At 44.2% G+C, this 13,389-nt stretch overlaps 1 protein-coding gene across 11 annotated transcripts in view; it reads left to right on the top strand.

The window, feature by feature from the left end:
• caskin1 (CASK interacting protein 1) overlaps nucleotides 1-13,389 on the top strand; it is a 62,072-nt gene that overhangs the window by 36,744 nt on the left and 11,939 nt on the right. For 4 of the 11 annotated variants that reach the window (XM_078084482.1, XM_078084481.1, XM_078084479.1 and 1 more), the window contains exons 4-14: nucleotides 47-192; nucleotides 1,765-1,860; nucleotides 1,956-2,086; nucleotides 3,165-3,273; nucleotides 3,747-3,855; nucleotides 4,445-4,539; nucleotides 5,843-5,960; nucleotides 8,131-8,376; nucleotides 11,286-11,390; nucleotides 12,213-12,331; nucleotides 13,058-13,139. In XM_078084482.1, the coding sequence (XP_077940608.1) occupies nucleotides 47-192; nucleotides 1,765-1,860; nucleotides 1,956-2,086; nucleotides 3,165-3,273; nucleotides 3,747-3,855; nucleotides 4,445-4,539; nucleotides 5,843-5,960; nucleotides 8,131-8,376; nucleotides 11,286-11,390; nucleotides 12,213-12,331; nucleotides 13,058-13,139 (1,356 nt within the window). The remainder of the gene's footprint in view (nucleotides 1-46; nucleotides 193-1,764; nucleotides 1,861-1,955; nucleotides 2,087-3,164; nucleotides 3,274-3,746; nucleotides 3,856-4,444; nucleotides 4,540-5,842; nucleotides 5,961-8,130; nucleotides 8,377-11,285; nucleotides 11,391-12,212; nucleotides 12,332-13,057; nucleotides 13,140-13,389) is intronic. The other 7 variants (XM_078084488.1, XM_078084487.1, XM_078084486.1 and 4 more) reach the window with 3 other exon arrangements.

Genomic DNA, 13,389 nt, shown 5'->3' with positions numbered 1-13,389 from the left:
TTGCACACACATAAAACGCAGCTTGTGTGTGTGTGTGTGCGTGCAGGTATGCGGCCGCTGCACTACGCAGCATGGCAGGGGAAGGCGGAGCCCATGAAGATGCTGCTGAAGTCCGGCTCGTCCGTCAACGGCCAATCAGATGAGGGGCAGATTCCTCTCCACCTGGCGGCGCAGCACGGCCACTACGACGTGGTGAGTGACGGCGCTTCATGTCGAACACAGCTGAGAGTGGAGGACCGTCACGACTCAACAAGGGTCTGTCCTCTGGTCTGAGGACACCAGAGACACAAGACAAAGCCATCGATCATAATCCATACGGCATCCTTTAGTAGAACAGCCTGCCCCAGATGCTATGAGGATTTCTGTTTTTATTATCTTTAAAATACCAATTTTGTTTCCATAACTCCCATTAAATCAAATTCATATTCTGTTCGAAACTAAATACTTAGGGGACATTTGATTTAAAAGTCTGAGAAATGACGTTGTTATCAACAACAATATTGGTTTTGAGGATTTGAATAAGAATTTATCTGGTGGAGAACTGTCAAATCTAGGATTTAGCAGCCGGGAGCCTGGATTGAATATGTAATGAATGTAATTGAAGGTAATTGTCGATGATACGCAGAAGATCCATCGTTTTAACGCCTGATGTGTCTTTTTTTGATGCACAGTTTACACATGGTAGCAAAATCAATAACTTGCATCCGGCCCCAAAAATTATGCAAAATCCTTTAGCACACGCTGTGGACTATGACATATCAGCACGCTTTAATAACCCCGTACACATGTCAGGGACATTTTTGGCATATTGTGTTTCATGTTTGGATCATTTTAGGATCCAAATATGAAACACAATATGCCCAAAATGTCCCTGACATGTGTACGGGGTTATTAAAGCGTGCTGATATGTCATAGTCCACAGCGTGTTTGCGCTGACCCCAAATGGCCAAATGATGGTTGCTAGGTAGACGTGTAATGTAGCGACGTAGCTGCAGAGCTAAAAAGTCAACGTGTCAGAACTGCTGCCAGATGTTCGATGTGAGTCATCTGCAATCATGTCTCCTTCAACATGCACCACTTGTGTCTTGTTGTTATCGATGCTGCACTGTTGTTTCCTCTGTCAGAAATGAAACGAATGCAACAAAGCCGGGTTAAGAAATGACCCGTTAAAGAAAATCCCGCCCTGGAGGGTTTTCCGGGCAAGAAAAAAAAAAAAAAGAGAAGAATCTCCGTGAAGCACTGCAGTGCCGAAGCATGAAAGATAGCGCACACTCTCTCCAGCTGCTAACACAGCCAGAAGGGGAGCTGCGCTCAGCATCCGCAGGCCCCAAAGCTGCAGAACCGTCCCTCCTATTTGATGAAATAACTGTGAGTTACACAGCGTAACAAACAGCTGCTCCAAGTGTGCAAGTGCAGGAATAAAAAACACTGAACCGGACCACAGATTAAAGCAGAGTTATTCAACATCCGGGGCGGCACACGGACCATTGGACATTTGCTTTAACACCAAGTATGCAGAGACAGTGTTTTTGTCAGAAGCTACAGAGTCTAATTTGACGGGCTCTACGGATTTGTTCAACTTAAGGTTTATTAGAAAGCACAATGAACTAATTCCATATTGGGGGGATTTATCCTTCTAAGTCCGTTATCCACTTTAACCGAGCTTTTCCTTTGACTTGATGTCACAGGCCTCCTCTAAGGACCATTGTACAGGGAGGGATTCTCTTTTACTGTGTGTGTGTGTGTGTGTGTGTGTGTGTCCAGTCGGAGATGCTGCTGCAGCACCAGTCCAACCCGTGCATTGTGGACAACGCGGGTAAAACACCTCTGGACCTGGCCTGCGAGTTCGGCAGAGTCGGGGTAAGAACCAAGCTGTTAGTCGTCCGTCAAGAAACCGCCTCAAGACAGTCTGAAGACGTGTTCAAATGTGTGTGTGTGTGTGTGTGTGTGTGTAGGTGGTGCAGTTGTTGCTGTCCAGCAATATGTGTGCTGCCTTGCTGGAGCCCAAAAAAGGAGACACCAACGACCCCAACGGGACGTCTCCGCTCCACCTGGCCGCCAAGAATGGACACATAGACATTATCAGGTATCAGGTCAACACACGCAGAGGTTCATCCCTCTCACACACACACACACACACACACACACACACACACCTCAGTCACTGGGTTTAAATGTCCTCCTGAGCTTGTTAAGAAAACCGATACACAACACAGCAGCGGAACCCTGAGATCCAATTAGGCGTATGAACAACGAGCGATGACGCATCAGTCACATACTCATAAATACACTCAACCCGCTGCACATTTACAGATGGAACTCTGTCGTACGGAAAGTGCAGAGTCTGCTTCTCTAGAAGTGATGCTGATTGATGATGCTCATTAGGCACGGCTGGCAGGCTGCGGAACACTCACACACACACACACACAGACACACACACACATACTGACTACAAGTCAGTGGAAGCTGGAGGATGACGAAAAGCGGCAGCTTCTCTTTGACAGCTGCCACATGTCATTCTGATCTTTTCAGCCTTCCTCACCGTGTCATTGAAAGTATGGTTCTGGTTCTGGATTGATCCACACGTGTGTTTTAAGGCCTGAATGTGCAGGCGATGCACTTCCTGACTTCTTCCTCACACAAACACACACACAGAAAAGTTAGTGTGAGCGAGAGAAAGAAGCCCTGACCTTTTACTGAGGAGAACGCTCATTACCAAGTTAATTAATGACACAAGCCAGTGAAGTTAATTTAATCCATGTTTTGTTTCAATCTGTAACCCAATAATTCCAATTCACTGAAGCTGCGGGACGAGTGTTAATCCGCAGCTTGTCCCTCAACAAACACACTATTTTTACATTGTTTGCTAAAAACTACAATGCCCGGCTGTTTAAACCACCAAGGATATTTTCATTCTTTTTCATTTTAAATGTAAGACTTAACAAATGGGTTTTGAGCAGAGACGTTTTGAGAAATGGTCTACTTTAGTCATTTGCCAGCTGTATCCTTTAGATCAGGCGCAGTGTACCACGACTTCACTTTCCTCCTTCTCCACTCCACCTCATTCAACTCCTCTCCCCTCCACATCCCTGTGTGACCTTTGACCCCCCCCCCCCCCTCCCTCCACCATCCCCTTCGTCCTCTCTTCTGCCCTCTGCTGTCAGACTCTTGATCCAGGCGGGAATCGACATCAACCGACAGACCAAAGCGGGCACTGCCCTGCACGAAGCCGCCCTGTGTGGAAAGACTGAGGCCGTGAGACTCCTGCTGGAGGTGAGCGGAACTTCACTGACCGCCCGGGTTCTGCTTTATGGGCCGTTATGATCTAAGACGGGCCCCATCAAGGCCGAAACCTCCCCCGAATGTAACTGCTGTCTCCACTACGTAAAAAAATATAATAAGTGTAATATTTTATAAATGTGATTTTTGCGTCAGAGAAAGATTTTTACTCTTATTGTGTAAACAGACAAAATATTCCTATACAGGGTTCCTTAGGAAGTATTACATGTGTTGAGTGTCTGATTCCTGTTATTATTTTACTATTAGTGCTACACAACATCCCCTCGGTGTCTAATTAGTATGAAGACACATTTACTGGACACCGTGTGATGTGGAACACAAAGGAAAACGTCCTCTATGTTTTCACTCTCAGATCTTTTACTTGAGGTCCACATGAAACCAACTTACTTTTGAAGTCATTTGAAAGTCGACAAACTGTCCCACATCTATTCTTTTCTCTTCAACAGAGTGGCATCAATGCCACGGTGAGAAACACCTACAGCCAGACTGCACTCGACATCGTATACCAGTTCTCTGCAACACAGGCCAGCAGAGAGATCAAACAACTGCTGAGGGGTACGACGCATGGATGGATGGAATAATGGATTATTAGTCCATAGATGGATGGCTGGATGGAAACACAAACGGATGGATGGATTGAATGGTGGATTTATGGATGGACGCATAGATGGATGGATTGATGCATGCATGGGTGAATGGAAGGGGGAGTGATTCCCCAATCTTTTTTCTTTTTATTACATACACAGATATATACAGAACAAAATATGTACATAATTCCATTTGGTAAGAGACGATGATGAGGTTAGTATGTAATATTGAAAGGTATTGCTTTGAAGTCATAGTTTTGATGTAAAGAGGAAGTTGTTTCCTTTCATAACAACAAAATCAGAGCCTGACGCAGCTGTCAATCACCGCTCATTGATCGTGCTGCTTCTGTTCTGCAGTGTTTGGTTATCTTATCATCGCCCTGACAACCAAATTGCAGGTAGTTTGAAAACTCTGTTACAGTGTTTAATGTGATTAGACCATCATACTCCTGTGCGGGGATTCAGGGACGCCGTTACCAACTATGAGAGACACTTATTTTTACCCGTAGTGATTGATTTAATGTGGTGGGTATTTGCTGTCTCCCGCTGCGCTGCAGATGCATCAGCGGCCCTCCAGGTTCGGGCTCTGAAGGATTACTGCAACAACTACGACCTGACCAGCCTCAACATCAAAGCAGGAGACGTCATTACGGTAACACACACGCACAAACACACACAATGGCCAGTTTCAGTGTTTTTCAGTGTGATTTTTTTGTATTTTTCTTCTCAGTTTTATTTTTTTAATGAAGACCTCCCTAATGACTGCTCAGAAGGCATAGATGTGCAACCAGAGCTGATTATTCAGTTCATGTTATACCTGAACCTACACGCGTAGAAACTCCCAAAAAGCGATTCAATCTAGTTTCACGAATGTAACTATTGGTTACATTTTTTTCCCTCTGTAGGTCTGATGTAAAGCTGTGATGGACATTTCATCCGCTGTGACATTTTACACACCATTTGATTTTCTCATGGAATAATGTGCTGCTAATTAATGGCCGATTCTCCTTCCGGTCCCCGGACCCCGCATGGTGTCATGTGTCAGCTACAGATTGTGCTCAACTGTGGCAAATTAACCTGAAGAGATGAGACAGTATGTGGACCTGGTGACAATATTCCTGCAGGCAGCATTCTGCATATGGAAGCCCTGAGGGAAAAGTGATCCACTTTCAGAGTTGGTGTATAAAATAAGAGTTTTCTCCAATGTAATGGAAACATTTTGGCAGGATAAGCATCCGTGAGTTTGAATCGCCTACACACGGAATATGTAGCTTGTGTTTTTAGTCCATAAAGAATTTTGAACTAGCCTGCTTTAAGTCCTATTTAACACATCGGGTTGACACTGATAATAAAACATATAAATCTGCACTGTTAGAAATAGAGATTGTAGAATATAGCACGTTTTCTCCCTTGTATTGTAGGGCTTCTGTTCTACAGTTTTTGAGTGTTTGGATAAAGGAATCACAAAAAAGTGTGGTGGTTGTTTTATCATCGCCCTGACAACCAAATTGCAGGTATTTTTAATGTGCTGTCACTGTGTTCGATGCGATTACTAATGAATACGCAAGATTGAGGGGTTTCAGCTTCCCTCATTTACCATGCATATATTTTACAAAGACATTTTTATAAATTAGGGTGTTGAATTCCTTTGCACCCACCGCTTGTGAATATTTATGAGCGTCCATACAGTCTTTAGGTACTTCTTACTGTAATTAGGAAGCCAAGCGGTGCCTGTGCTTTCTCCCGTGAGGTCTGAGTGAATAATTTGGCTTCGCTGCGGTCTGACAGAACATTTTAGACAGCTCCAAAAAACAGTTTTGTCTTTGTGTCTGACAAGTTAAATCATTTCAAACTCTGGAAAAAATGGTTCAATTATAGTTGTCTTTCAGTAACTTTTGCAATGCTAAGAATAGATGAAACTTAATATTATAGTGGTGAACCTGCCTACCTGACAGGTTCTGGAGCAGCACCCCGACGGTCGCTGGAAAGGCTGTATCCATGACAACCGAACAGGAAATGACCGCGTGGGCTACTTCCCTTCCACCATGGTGGAGGTCATCAGCAAGCGCACAGGTGTGTGTACTCTTATGTGTGTGTGTGTGTGTCAGAGTGAGTGCGTTGGAGTAAATTAAAACCGGACCAAACTGACTGTCCCGATAAAGTATCAAGCAAAGCACCAAATAACACATATTTGGACGACACCCAGATGAAGAAATGTGACGCTAAGTGAATTCATGTTTGAGCCTCTCCCATAGACCCGTGAGGATTAACCTTACATCTCATTCATCTCTGCTCAGCGGGGCCAAACACTCAGCATCATCTTTTCACTGCGGAAGATGTAATCCCACATGAATGTGTGCAAGCCAGTTGGCCTCATTGGGATCTAGAACTGTAACACAAATACAGCTGATTGATTCACCTGGAAAGTACCTGTTCAGCAGTGAGAATGCAGACACCAACATCCTCCGCTTGTCCCTGGCGGATGACGTACACTTTTCCTGCCGAATGATAGACATTTGTTAAGGGAGAAATGCGCTCGTTAGTTTTCTTGCACAGAAATTGTGGAGAGTTTATGACACACATTTCTATGAAACTACACCGTCAGCAGCCTGTTGGCTTTGCTTAGCTACGCATGAAGACCAGAAACAGCTGACTAGTTCAAAACCTGTTATCTTAAGATGAATATCAAACCACGAATCCAATTAAAACGTACTTAAAATTGGGGTAAAACATTTTTCTACACTTATCATTCATAGCGTTAGCCTATAGTATATACTCTAAATACTATATACTGTGCTTTGTATTGCTAAAGGCCTCAATAAAGCCATGTAACATTCATGCTATTCACACGCAGATGTAGTTATATGTAGAGCATTGGTTGTTTCACCTTTCTGTAGCCCACTGTGGCATTCTCTAGTTCTCCACGCAGAGCTAAACAGTTAGCTCAGTCAGCGCCGTTAGCGTCGTTAGCTGCTGGCTAGCTCACGTTGAAAGCCTTGCGAAGGTCTGCCAGGGCCACGCCTGGGATTTTGCTGTCATCTGTGTTTTTGTTACTTAACAGGTGTCCAATCTCCCCCAAAAGATATTTTAACCCCATTTCTCCATTTTATATCACCGTGTTGAGCTTCTTTAGCCTCTTTGGTGGGATCCACAGTGCACATTCACACCCATCACATCACACCAAAGTGTCACTGCGCAGCCACACAGAGGCTCACATGTTTTTAACTGTGTATATTGGTGTCTGTCTGGAGGTCTGGTATCTCTGTTTGTCCATCCGTCCGTCTGTCGCTCTGAAATTATCCTATTGAGTCCTAGTTCTCTGTATGTCCGTCTCCCTATTGCTGTCGGCCTCATCCCCCGACATCACAAAGGTCTCACTTTCACACCATCTCTCCTCCCTCATGTAAGTCGATCTTGGATCACTCAGTATTTACTGCATAGTCCTTTTTTACCGCGACAGAAACCCGTCGAAGTAACTGCTGCATTCAGCGCATAGGACAGCTGTGGTAACGGTACAGCTGGAGCCTCCAACTGAGATTGTACAGCCATACTGACAAATCGCTGTCAGGGCACACACACACACACACACACACACACACACACACACACACACACACACACTGGGATAAAGTAGCTTTTTTCATTTACTCAGCGGTTTTTCATACATTTTTTATTATTCCTGTTTTAAGCATCTTCACCTCTTATTCACTTTTTTTTCAACAAACATAAACTAGCTTTGCGGCGATTATCACGACCACTTTAACTTAACTTAAGCACATAAGTCACAACATTTGCTTTTTGTTGTCAGGGACCAGTCAAGACTGATGATGGCTGGAATACAGGAAGCTATCAAGATTATGTCCTCTGATCGCAAAAAAATATTTAGTTTTTAAATATTTATAGCTAATGACTTAATGACTGAACGACAATGTTCGGCGGGACCCTCCATGGTTTTCTCTTTCACCTCTCCATTCATTTCATCCCAACATCTGTTTGTCATCCTTCTCTTCGTCCGCCTTTAACATCAGCCGTTTGATTGATTTTGTAACTTCGGCATTTCTTTTTAATTTTTCTTTTCTCCCACTTCCTTCTTTCTTACATGTAATTCTCTGTTCTCTGTCGTTTGTGTGTCACGTGGCGGTGGATCACTGTTGGCTGGTTGTGTGTGTGTGTGTGTGTGTGTGTGTGTGTGTGTGTGTGCGTGTGTGTGTGTCCGTGTGACGTCACGGTGGCTGTTATCTAGGTTTGGCCAGCACAGTCATTTGCACCCAACAGTTTCAAAAGATACCGCTGGTTCCTCCGACAACGATTGCCCCTGCCAACGCGGTAGTCAACGGCAACGACACCACGTTCCATCAGATCCATATCCTGCCTCCACCGCCTCCTCCTCCACCACATTCCCATCAGCCACTGCTTCCACTTTTCACTTCCTTTGGCTATAGCAAGTCGCCCGTGACAACCCCACTGGGAGACACACCCACTGCCCCAGGTACACGGCCCCTTTTTCATTATTTATATTATTATTAATAAAGCTTCAAGAGATGCTTTCCTCCGATACCATGTCTGATTGGTCATGTAAGATTCTTGATGATTTTTTATGATGTTGTTTTAAGAAGGCATCCATTGAAGTTTTCTGTTATGTATCATTATTTATGTAATTTTATGTGTTGCTCATATTATATAACTTTCTTTTTTCTGTTGTTACTGTTGTCATCTCCATTAATGTCAGCTGTTAGCCAGAAGTCTAGTGTGTTTAAGCTAATGTGTGCTATGTGTTGCTATTTTAGCAATAAGAGCTTCACCCAGTGGACGTACGCAATGATGAAAAGATAAATATTTCTTGCACATGGCTTAGAATAAGTTGGTTAAGCACAGCTGTCTGATGGGCTATTTCAGTTTAAAATAGTTTTTAAGGGCTTCATAAAATCAACCCACATTTCTGATACTAATTATGGTCTGTAATTACTGCGCTAAGTAGGCTGAACCACACGTTTGGCTTTTGTTGCCCCTTGAGAGCAAAGATCCCAGCAGCTGCTTCATGTCAGGCCTGTGAAGGAACGCTGCGAGCTGATGTAAGCCCTGTAACATGACATCTCTCATGTGAAGTGGGTTTGATCACTGCCGTAGCATTTCGGCCCTTTTAAAAGAAAAGAGTTGTCAAAGTGCTGATACACGGGTGTGGATTTTTTAAGGTTGTGGTTGTAATACTGCTGACATTGCGACCCGCCCCACACATTTACATCTGGTCAATGCCAGAGAAGAAGAATATAGTTCAGGTGGGAGGAGAGATGCCCGTTTTACCTCAGTCCTCTGTTCAGTTTGTGCTTCACTTGGCTTTTTTTGCAGTTATATTTTTTCCCCCCTTCCTTCCTTTCTCCCTCTTGGTTGTTTGCCCGTACATCCCCACAGTCCCACTAAGACAACTTCACCACACACAACCCTCAACCCAACAGACAAGTGTGATGATTTGTTTTCTGGTTCTGTCCTGCCTCGTCCCGCGTGTCCCTGTGTCACGTCTGAACATTTTAACTCCGCCTTTCCCAGCTTGCACCTCAATATGTCCATGTGAGAGTGTGTGTGCGGCATTGAAGACTTTGGACGAGGGAGCATGTCCACATTATATTAATTAATCGCAAATTATTGATTAACAATTGGAAACAATACCAATTAATATTGTTGTTATGACTTTGGAAAAAAATATACCTTTACTTTCTGTTGTCGCTTTATTGACAGTTGAGTCGGCAGATGTTTAGTTGCTGCTTCAGAAAAGCTTTGTCAGGCAGTAACGGGTGACATTTTCAAAGATCCAGTAAGATATCGTAGCTGAAATAAATCTAATTGTTGGACTCTTGAATGTAATGTATTAGAAAAAAATGCTGATAGTACATGCAAATACTTGCAAAATGTCAAGTGTTAGAGTGTCAGAGACCCGGAAGCACGGTGAGAAAATGTCACCAGGATGTTCTGCAGGTCAGCTGCTCAGTGGCCGTAACGTACAAAACAATCGCAGAATAATCAGAGTCCCTGAAGACGCACTTGAGTCCTTCGTTTTGCTCCGTCCACTTGGAGGGAGGCGAGACGGCCACAAGAAGGAGCTGCGACATTACACGAGAGCAAGCGGAACAGAAATGTTTTCTATGTGTGTGTTTCTTGGGAGCAATGTTGGTCACATATTTAAACTATTCATAAACCATTAGTATGATGGTAGTAATGGTTTATCTCCAAATGCACTACAGCAGCCCCATTCTGACAAGGCTTACATATATAATCACACACATATGGCTGTATTATATATGTATATGTATGTACATTATGGCATATATGTGTATCTTCACAGATATTCATGTTATGGATCTATTTATGTACATCAGGTATATAAATGTTCCATAAATCTATTTATGGCTAATACATATGGCTGTATTATATATGTATATGTATGTACATTATGGCATATATGTGTATCTTCACAGATATTCATGTTATGGATCTATTTATGTACATCAGGTATATAAATGTTCCATAAATCTATCTATATATATATATATATGCTGTATTTCTTTCTGTGTGTGCGTGTGCGTGTGCGAGCACGTATGTGAGGGTGTAAGTGTGGCGTGTAAGTGAAACTTAAATAGCCCTTTAAAACAATCGTAATAACAAATATAAGAAATAAGTGTTCTTTCTGCGAGTAATTTATTAAATTCCCCAGTTTCAAATTTTTCCGTCTAAAATGATCCCGACATCGGCTGTGATCTGTCGTCAGTGGAGAGAGACTCAGTATATTTTTAAATTTTACAGTTTCAATGCTCAATATCGTTTTACTACCACTATGTGACAAAGCCTAATTCTAAATACTAAATAACTGTCATTGTTCTGAACTACACCGGTTTTGTTATCGTGTTACATGTTTTTAAGCTATAAATAAACGCTAGTTTCAGCCTCACTTTAAAGCTACAATATATTTATCTGAACAATGGATGTGTAATGTAAGATTGGTCAAGTTTCCATTCTACTCAGTTCTACCAAATCCGAAGAGCAAAAAAACAGTGAACAAAGCGGAGCAATTATCAGCTAAAGAGTTGAACATTTTCTAATGAATTGCCGGTGACCAAAACAGAGCTAAAAGGCAACATTTGACTTCAATTCACCACCTTGGCAGATACACATCGTCAAACTAGTGCTGACGTTGCCAAAGGTTTGCTAATACGTTAGCCGCATCAGCTAATCATTTACCAACGTTGTATATTCAGCTGCCCCAAAGTTCGACAAAAAAATAAATGATGAAAGAAACATGAGTTTTCGCTGGTGTAAGTAGTCGGATTGGACAGCAACAGGGCAGCGATGCTACTAGCGGCCAGCTTAGGGTCGGTTAGCGGCTAACAGTGGTGTTCTGTGTTGAAGGTTGTCGCGGCTCAGAGGCCAGTCCTCACAGCCCCCCCGCCGCGTGCTGCGGGCCCCACGGAGGCTCCAACGAAGAGATCTGGGTTCTGCGCAAGTCAGTGGCAGGTAACTAAGCCGCACTGCGCTGAGCCCCCGACCCCCCGACCCCTGTAGGCTCTGACCGGGGGGGTCAAACAGTATCTGACATCCTTTCAAAAAAAGACGTCTCTGCCCGGCACTGCCTCGCTGGTGTCCACGCTCCACACTGCAAATGTCCCCAAGAGCAGAACTTAGTCATCCATCTACAAGCGATAAAAAAGAGATGATGTCTGAAGGCTTTCAGATACTCTTTGACCTGCTCCTGACAGCCCCCCCATGTCCTGCTTAACCCTCCATCCAAACTCAGCCGAGCCCACAGGCCCTTTGTGTAGGACATCGGTCTACAGTCTGTGTGTCTTTCCAACTGGATGTACGGAGACATATTCGTGTGAGAGAGAGGGACAAAAAACATAGGAAAGAAAGCGAGAAGAAGTGAGAGGAAAGAGGCGTGTCTGTGTGTGAAAGTGAAAGGTGTGTCTCGTTTACTCCACCTCCTTGTTTGTCGTCCGTCCGTCCGTCCGTCCGTCCCATCCACATGCTGCCCAGTGCATTTCAATGGAGAGTCAAACCTGTTACCGCGTTGCTTTGGATATCAGCTAAACCACTCAATGTGTGTATGTGCGTGTGTGTATGTGTTTGCGTGTATGTGTGTGTGTGTGTATGTTCGCTGCTTTGTGTGTGTGTGTGTTTGTGTGTTGGCCACTGTGTGCATCCATCTGTTTGTTACATGCGTGCGTCTGTATGCACAAAATCTATACATGTCGTTTGGGCGGTTGCATGTACGTGTGGTGTGAATGCATGTGTGTGTTTTTGTGTGTGCGCGCGTGTGTGTGTGTGTGTGTGTTACAGGTGGAGACCGCAGCAGTCTGGGTAGCTCTGGCAGTGTGACCAGCGTGAGGTCGTCGGGCAGCGGCCAGAGCGCCGGCAGTACCGGGCACGTCCTTCATGCGCAGGCTGAGGGGGTCAAGGTACGTAAAAAAACATACGCACACACTAACACACACAACTAACACACACATATACTGTGATATTCCAGGTGGGGCGTATGAGCACCACGAAAGAACCCCCCCAAAAACAGCATTAAAAACAGTGAAAAAATGAACGACAAGTTTAGTGTTTACTAAACACTTTCCAGGGAAACGTCCTGGTGCGTCGTAGTGTTCATTACTAGTTTTCTTTTGGGGGGAGTTTTTTCTTTTCTGATGTGAGGATGTTAAATGATAATTAGCAATGCAAATGATTTGAATTGAATTATTCATTGAAGTGATTTACTAGTGTAACACACGGAGAGAGTTGGCCTCGGGTCATTTATCCACCCTGAGCCAACCGACTGAGGAACAGATTTTTCTCCTGCCCTCTCCTGATTTTAGTCCAAATTGTTTCTTACGACTGGGCTCCTTATCAGGCTCAATGGAAGGAAACGAGGGCCTGACTCGGATGCACAATGAAGACGTTAGGAGTCACTTCACTTCACGTCTAGATTTGCCACAAAGGTCCTTCTTGGTTGCATTTAGCTCCGCCTCTTTCTCTTGCTTGGTTCCAAAAAGCCAAAATGGAAACGGCAAAAATGCAGAAATTAAAGCCGCAGTCAGCAAACCCACGGCTTACATCACCACAGCGTCCACGTCCACTTCCTGTACGAGCTGCTGGGTGCGTGTTCACGTGGATGCGTCCTTGTTCTTGTCCTCCTGCAGCTGCTCGCCACCGTCTTGTCCCAGTCTGCCAAAGCCAAGGAGCATCTGCTGGAGCAGTCCAAGTCGGTGGACCAGCCTGCAGGTAGGACACGCGTCAGCTTAGGAGGGTGGTCCTTCACCAGCACAGTCACGGTTTGACTAGTTCACTGAGAGAAAGAAGTGAGATGTAACTCTTCATCACGCTGATTCACAGTATCCTCACATGAAGTGTGATGCAGCCGGGGAGAACGTGGAGGTGTTTTAAGTAGAGCGAGGGAGAAATGTACAAGTCATAAACCACCGATCTATTGGAAAGAATTCTCTATATCACTTCTACGCTCACACACACACAC

Source organism: Gasterosteus aculeatus, chromosome 11, assembly GCF_964276395.1.
Source record: "Gasterosteus aculeatus chromosome 11, fGasAcu3.hap1.1, whole genome shotgun sequence".
NCBI lineage: Eukaryota > Metazoa > Chordata > Actinopteri > Perciformes > Gasterosteidae > Gasterosteus > Gasterosteus aculeatus.
The sequence above is the reverse complement of the archived record's forward strand: the minus strand, read 5'-3'. Positions and strand labels throughout refer to the sequence as shown.